General features: G+C 37.2%; 2 protein-coding genes across 2 annotated transcripts; one reads left to right on the top strand and one right to left on the bottom strand.

Annotated features, from left to right (window-relative positions):
* Positions 1 to 209: 209 nt before the first annotated feature.
* On the top strand, positions 210 to 2,252 carry LOC114173373 (protein DETOXIFICATION 56). The gene has a single exon (XM_028057716.1). It carries the CDS (start codon positions 509 to 511, stop codon positions 2,039 to 2,041), a length of 1,533 nt encoding a protein of 510 aa, XP_027913517.1. The 5' UTR covers positions 210 to 508; the 3' UTR covers positions 2,042 to 2,252.
* A 98-nt stretch (positions 2,253 to 2,350) lies between these two features.
* LOC114173374 (ATP-dependent Clp protease ATP-binding subunit CLPT2, chloroplastic) lies at positions 2,351 to 6,646 on the bottom strand. Its single transcript, XM_028057717.1, has 5 exons — positions 6,391 to 6,646; positions 6,260 to 6,298; positions 6,058 to 6,167; positions 3,841 to 4,020; positions 2,351 to 2,643 (listed from the first exon to the last, which is right to left on the bottom strand). Exons 1-5 carry the CDS (start codon positions 6,600 to 6,602, stop codon positions 2,486 to 2,488), a joined length of 699 nt encoding a protein of 232 aa, XP_027913518.1. The 5' UTR covers positions 6,603 to 6,646; the 3' UTR covers positions 2,351 to 2,485.
* Between the last annotated feature and the right edge of the window lie 932 nt (positions 6,647 to 7,578).

Below are 7,578 nucleotides of genomic sequence, written 5' to 3'. Positions count from 1 at the left end.
TTTTATTTTCGCACTTTAGAATTTATCCGCTTGGTTTGTGGGTAGAAACAAAATCTCATTTAAATTTTAAAACAGTTTTGAAAATACTACGTTTTTGAATAACTTATCATATAATTTAGCAATAAAATATATTTAGCTATTGTTTATGTTGCAGTTACAGTAATATAATAATTTCTGGTAATGTTTTAATTTGAATAAAAAAACAGCATAGCCCAGAGATACTGCATAAAAGGGTTTTGCCTAAATGCAAATGAGTTGAAGAAAACGTGTTATTGCAAATATTGCTGTGAAAGTTGAGAGGAATCTTGGTTCTTGTAGTAACTGAAGTGCGTTATATGGTCTTAGGCATATGGCTCACGCACGCACTATAAATCTTCCACCAACCGCTTCCTTTATTGGCACTTGAGAAAAGCATATTACCACTCCTCTGTTCCGCTTAGAAAATCTAAAACTAACAAACTCCTGCATTCAACCTATCCCAGGTACAAAGGGAAAGAGCACAGCAACAATGTCAGGAACAGGTAAAGTAGGAGACAACCTAAGCTTAAACGATGAAACCAACCAACCCTTGTCACCTCTTCCTCCTCCTCCACTACAAGCCCAAAACTATACAGCCAATTCAGTGAAGATGGTGATCTCAGAGCTAAGAGTTCAACGAGGAATAGCCCTTCCAATGATGGCCATGAATTTGGCTTGGTTTGCCAAGACAGCCATCACAACAGCTTTTTTAGGCCGTCTCGGGGAGCTGAGTTTAGCAGGTGGAGCTCTCGGCTTCACTTTCGCTAATGTCACTGGCTTCTCTGTTCTCAATGGTATATGCGGTGCCATGGAACCCATATGTGGCCAGGCTCATGGTGCCAAAAACTTCAGGCTTCTTCACAAGACCCTTCTCATGACAATCATACTGTTGTTATTGGTATCGCTTCCCATCACTTTCTTGTGGCTTAATGTTGACAAAATTTTCATTCATTTTGGCCAACAGCAAGACATCTCCATTGTTGCCGGGACCTATGCTTCCTTTCTCATACCCGACTTGTTTGTTGCCTCGCTCTTTTGTCCCTTGAAGGCCTATTTGAGCTCTCAGAGCATAACTCTTCCCACCATGTTTAGTTCGGCTGTGGCACTGGCTTTCCACATACCCGTTAACATAGTGCTCTCAAAGACCATGGGCCTCAGAGGAGTCGCCATGGCGGTATGGATTACTGATCTTATTGTCGTGGTTCTGCTTGCCATTTACGTTTTAATTATTGAGAACAAAAAGGGAAGCATGTGGAAGGAAGGAGGATGGTGGGATCAGAGCGTGGAGGATTGGATTCGGCTGGTGAAGCTTTGTGGATCATGCTGCCTCAACACGTGCCTTGAATGGTGGTGCTATGAGATTCTAGTTTTGCTTACTGGCCACCTCACGAATGCTAAGCAAGCCGTGGGAGTTTTGGCCATTGTGCTAAACTTCGACTATTTGCTTTTCTCAGTGATGCTGTCGCTGGCCACGTGTGTTTCCACCCGTGTCTCGAATGAGCTTGGCGCTAACCAAGCTGCTCTTGCTTACCGATCAGCGTATGTGTCTCTGACATTGGGTTTTATCTCTGGTTGCATAGGCAGTTTACTGATGGTGGCTGCCAGGGGAATTTGGGGGCCACTGTTTAGCCATGATAGGGGAATTATAAAGGGAGTGAGTAAGACAATGTTGCTGATGGCTGTGGTGGAAGTGTTTAATTTTCCGTTGGCAGTTTGTGGAGGCATAGTTCGAGGAACAGCACGACCTTGGTTGGGGGCGTATGCGAATCTAGGTGGATTTTATTTCCTGGCCTTGCCACTTGGTATTGTTTTTGCCTTCAAGCTCCGTCTTGGGCTTGTTGGACTCTTCATTGGGCTTCTTGTTGGTATAGTTACCTGTTTGACGTTGTTATTGGTATTCATTGCACGGTTAAACTGGGTGGAAGAAGCTGCCAAGGCACAAACACTGACAAGCAACGAGCAGGTTAAGGAACTTCCCAAATATGACGCAGAAAAACGAATAGACGCCCGTGAAAAAGTATAAGTGTATTAAAGTAATTAGAAATTATTATCATCTTCATCTAACCATGTTCATACGTATCTCCAAACACCGGGCCAAAACGAAAAAGACATGGAGGCTCTACATACAATATCTCAGTTGCTTGTCGTGTCATCCCCCATTTTTGTGATTCAGTGCTCAAGGACTTTCTTGAAAATCCCTTTAAAGCAACCCATATCATTTACCTGTCATTTTATGTCCCTTTCTCCTGCTTTACTTTTGCGTGCGTGGGTGTTTATTTCTTTCTTTCTGTTTCCTTTTTTTATTTTTGTCTGAGAGGAAGGACACTTCACATCCGAAAATAGTAGGTTTTATGCATTCCAAATCAGTAGGCACAACTGAACAGCCTGTTCATATAATGATTGTACAAACAATGGTATCAATGATAGATGTAAAATTAAAGCAAAAACTCTTGCCCGCAGACATTCATCAATCATCCATACATCCAGGTTTAGAAATTAAGGACTCAAGCTCTCCAGCTTTTTCATCATTAAAGCCGAGGGTGGACAGAATTTTGTGACCAGGAGAGCCCACTTCGGACCAGACACCAAGAAGTATGTGCGCTGTGGTCAATTCCCCGCCATCGCCTGCAAGTCACGTAAAAGGATTCATTTCTTTGCCTAGAGCGTAGAACATTTGATAGGAACCAATCACCCTTTGAAAAACATAATATGCACAAAGTGGATGAATAAAATACAACGCCAGGAGCTTATGGGATAATGTATAATTTGAAAGTGGCTAAATATTGAGAACAAGTTTGTCCCACCAAACAAAACCAATTGCGACTTTCCTACCAATAAATCTTTATCAAATAATAATTAAACAGGGGAATGTCACAAAGGGTCATTACGAAAACATTCTCAGAAACAAAGATCATCTTTTCAGTAGCAGGAAATATAATGACAAAGAAATGTCTTCGGAAAGGACAAATGGCTCTTCTGCTTTGCTATAGAACCAACATGCTATCAACTCTTAAATAAATGTTTCAAACTCCATCAGACAACTCTATATTTACAATAGACTTTGCTAATTGCCTCAGAGGTTCTTTATCTTGGACTTCTAGTTCAATATTTTATTGTATACCAATATAATTTTCAAAAGCAGAATTTAGTGTTTTTTATTGTTAAAATATGAACGAATGTCATTAACTAACTAACCATCATCAACCTGAATGTAGGTTTGACAATTGTTTTTGCTAGAAGAAAAGCTTCAGGACCTAACAAGAAGTGATTAGCACACCCAGATAACACAAGATCTTGTAAACCAAATGTTAAGCAACCAGAAATAAGTAAGTAGAGACATGGGAATAAGAACCAGGGTCTTAGCAACATAGTACCTGGCATCCTCAACTTCAACCACATTTATTTAATTTGGCAGGATTACAGATAAATGTGTAAATTCCATACAGGTTATTATATTTGCTTAGAAATTTTCGATTGGAATTCATTACAAAATAATATCTTTCTGTCATAAGTTCAAATACAAGATACAAACTTTGTGTTCCATCATTCCATGTTTAGTAACTAAATTGGCCCGTTACTTAGTAGAAGATGAACCCCAAACGACATCACTCTATACAAAATTTCTGTCATACTTTATGTGTTTTCGTGTTATTTAATGTTTTAATTTAGAGTTAGAGAAGAGAGTAAAAACACAATCAGGGAGAATTTAAATCACTAGCCAAAGCATTAATGCACAAAGTACTATAAGCATTGAAACCAGTTCTCCACACTCCTGCAATTGGTGATAAACAATAGTAAATGAGAAAAATGAAAATAACCAACCAGATTTTATTTTTCGATCAACAGCCCAATCAAGAGCTCTCTGAGCCTCATCGGTCAGTGGAGGATGCTCCGGACTGAAGAAAAACAAATCACCTTTTCCAAGTAACTTCACTGTTTCATCTTGAACCTTGAGAAGTGTAATTCCATTGGCTCGCAAAAACTTGGCAGCTAGATTAGTACCTAAAGCCCACAGATAGGTTACGAATAATGCTTAAACTTCTATGTTCAGATCTTGAAGAAATGTAATAACACACGGAACACACTTAATCAAATAATCAATTAAAAGCATCCCAAATATAATAAAGGCACACATTTTTGTTAACAGACAACTCAAAAAATTGAATCAGCTGTTAGTGGCCTGGAGTTCAGGATTGGTGCAATACAAGTCGCAGTTCATGCTGTTGCTATCTATTACTTTTCTGTTTTAGTCTACAGATTCAGTGGTCTGTTACTATCATGTGTTGAAGATATTGGTCCTATCTATTTGGAGTTTTCCAAGTTTGTAAATTGCCTATTTAAGATGCTCAATCGTTCTTAATAAAATGTAGAAAAATTAACAATCTTCACCTCACAATAACTCAAAAATGTACACGTTATGTTGCGTGAAAATGTCCATTTGTCCCAATGGAATAACAAAGCTTTTCTTGTCTTGAATTATTTGTAAGAAGAGCTCTCTGTATGCGAGTTCTAGTCAAACAAACAAAGTGGGTTGACAGTTTGATGGTCCCAGTGAGTTTTAGTTGTTGTCTAAGGAGTGCCAATAAGTGCTCTTCAGGACACTCTAATCACATTTCTTCCCTAGATGTATATAACAAATATACGTGGACATATTTTATCAAAAATAATCCAAATAATTATTTATCTTCAAGCAATTTAAGGCGCTACTTACGAAAATCAAAGCCCTTCAAACTAGACGTGTGAGGTGAGTTTGGGCCCTTCACACAATATTTCACTAATCTTGGAATACAACATATACGCATATGTTGCACATCATCAAAATGAAGTTTTTGAAAAAATAGACTGTCCTATAGTTGATATCAATGTTCCAAAAAATCACATGTTACCTGGCAAACTCACGATCCTAAAAGTTTCACACAGGTCAATGAGCAAACTTGGACCTGAGATCGCAAAGGGAGTATATTGCTATTTCCCTCCTGAACTGCCCCAAGTGTCAATATTTTACAAGTCTTGCATGTTTTCTTATGGTGACCTAGTTCTAATAGCGGCAAAACAAAGTCGCTAAGCTGTGTGGGGTTTCCCTTTCGCAAAAACCAGACTCGGTAATCCCCTTTATGAAACAATGAGCAATTGGAAACACATCCTCTCCGTTTTGTTTTATGACATTTCTCACTTACCTGAGTGGCCTCCGTCGGTTCTTAGTTTATTGTTTCTTGTTTGGTTGGGAGCTATATGGATGTTGTTCTTTGACTGTGGGTGTGTGCTTGGGTTGTTGTCTGCCTGCTGTGCTTGGATTGTTCTCAAATTGCTGAACAAAATATGGATTCAAACACTACTAGAGGTGGTAGAAAAAACAGAAGTTGGTTCAAGAGGTGGAAGCAATATCTGAGTTACAAATCAGTCAGACTAAATACTGCGTACAAATCATTCCTAATCAGTCGTGAACTATTTGAAGCTGAATTTAATTTTAAAGGACTGAATTTGTTATTTTCCAGTGGAATGTGAGTCAAGTTAAGAACAGAGAACAGACGGCCTAACGAGGGCTCTTCAAAAATTCAATTTTCCTCCCTTCAAGACAAGAGATGTCCCATGGAACCATAGTGGTTGTTAGCAATTAGACGTTATGTTTCTGTTTTTTTATTAAATGCATTTTTTTGTTTAAATAATGTGGTCAGCTGTGACCTATTATGTAGGATTTTTTAGGAAACCACTATGCATAGAGTAAGTGGGTGCTGAGTCTGTTTTTTCGTTTTTCGGTTGTATGGCTATAAGGCCAAACGTCTGCATTTGAATTCAATAACACGAGATTACACAAAAACTTAACAGGAAACCAATATCTATTATATCAATCCCGAATCCGCATTGTTGTGAGTAAGCTCCCATCAAAAGTGTGTTAAGTTAAAATATCACTTCCCAAAACACAAACAAATCTTCGTAATCTCAATTCTTCCAAAATAAATCCTTCTAAAATCAATTCCACAAAATTGAAAAACTAACACAAAGATAGAAAACTTGCAATGTAGCAAATGAGTTAGTTACCCTCGATGAGAACCCCCATGAGAAGAGCTTCAGTTCCGGTAGTAGGATACTTAAGTTTCCTAGCCTCCAATTCAGACATTGCAAACGATTTTATAGCCTTGGAAGACCATCTTGCTTTCACCAAAGAAAATCAGCAATGAAATAATGACAACCAAACGAGGAATTGAAGTAGAGTGGAAAGCACGTGGACGATACTACTCACTTGGGAAATTTTTGACCTGGAGAAGCACGTTCTGGTTTTCTGTGATCAGAAAATCACAATTTAAACTTAAAACCCAAAACGAGGCAAATCAATTCCGAATTGGGAACTGAAAAAAAAAAAAAAAAACTTACTCTGTGGGGAGGCTAACGGTGGCGGTTAGGGGCCGGCGTCGGGTAACAGACACGTAATTTCTGAGATTGAGAGTGCATGGTGAAACCCTAAGTTCAGTTCCAAGCCACGAGCTTTGAGGACTCTCTAGCGTCAAAGTATGACCCAAACGAGCTCGAGCGTCGGACCGGAATATCAGACTCGCGGCGCAATGGTAGTAGTGCGCACAAGCCATGGGAGAAGAAATTAATGCCAGAGCTTGGGACTGGATAAAGCTATTTTAAGCAGAAGAAACATACGCCGTCGTATGTTGACGTGATATTTTGGGCCGCGAAATTGTGAGGTGCAGGAAGCAATTACCCCGAATGAAAAGCAACAGTTGGGTATAGGGCCTCTAAAGGGTTCTGGGCTGGACATCTTTTAACAGGTAAATTCGAAATTAGTCTCGCATACATCTCATCTTATAAATTTACTTCATATTACATTACCTAAAGTTTTTTCTAAAATATTTTCCATTTCCCAGAATATCTATATTATATTTACACAAATCCGAATGCGTATAAAAAAAAAGTATATAATTTTAGAAATTTATGCATCTAATATTTTAATCAAATTTTGTTAAGTTTATTTAATATTTTAAACGTGTTTGATAATAACATTTAAGTTGTTTACACTGTTTATATCTTCTTTTCACTTCAATGTTAGCAAGAAAACACATTTGAAACGTTAAATAAATTTTAAAATATTATTAAAATTATTAGATTCATGCATTTCTACAATATTAGATACTAAATTGGTATAAATTTTTTAATAAAAATTCATTTCAATTTTCACTAAAATAATAAACCAAAAGTAAATACACGTGTGTAGTGCATGAATTTTTACTAATTAAAATATAAATAATATGTCCCAATTCATAGACCATTGTTTGGAAAAAAAAAGTATGAATCATAGTTCATTTTATAATGGTATAAATATGACATTTAAGTAATTAAGAATTTAACTTAATTATCTTTAATCAACATAAACTTTTTAGCATAAATTGAATGGAGTTAATTTTAAAACAAAAATTGTTCTCATTAATTTTGAGAGTTGAGTTCAAAAACAATTTAAATATAATTTTTTCTTCGAGTTTCTTATATATTTTATTTTAAATATACAATATTTCAAAATGTGGTGATCGATTCTAAGAGATGATTTAAGAGTGAAGT

This window comes from Vigna unguiculata, chromosome 2 (genome assembly GCF_004118075.2).
Source record: "Vigna unguiculata cultivar IT97K-499-35 chromosome 2, ASM411807v1, whole genome shotgun sequence".
Lineage (NCBI taxonomy): Eukaryota > Viridiplantae > Streptophyta > Magnoliopsida > Fabales > Fabaceae > Vigna > Vigna unguiculata.
The sequence above is the reverse complement of the archived record's forward strand: the minus strand, read 5'-3'. Positions and strand labels throughout refer to the sequence as shown.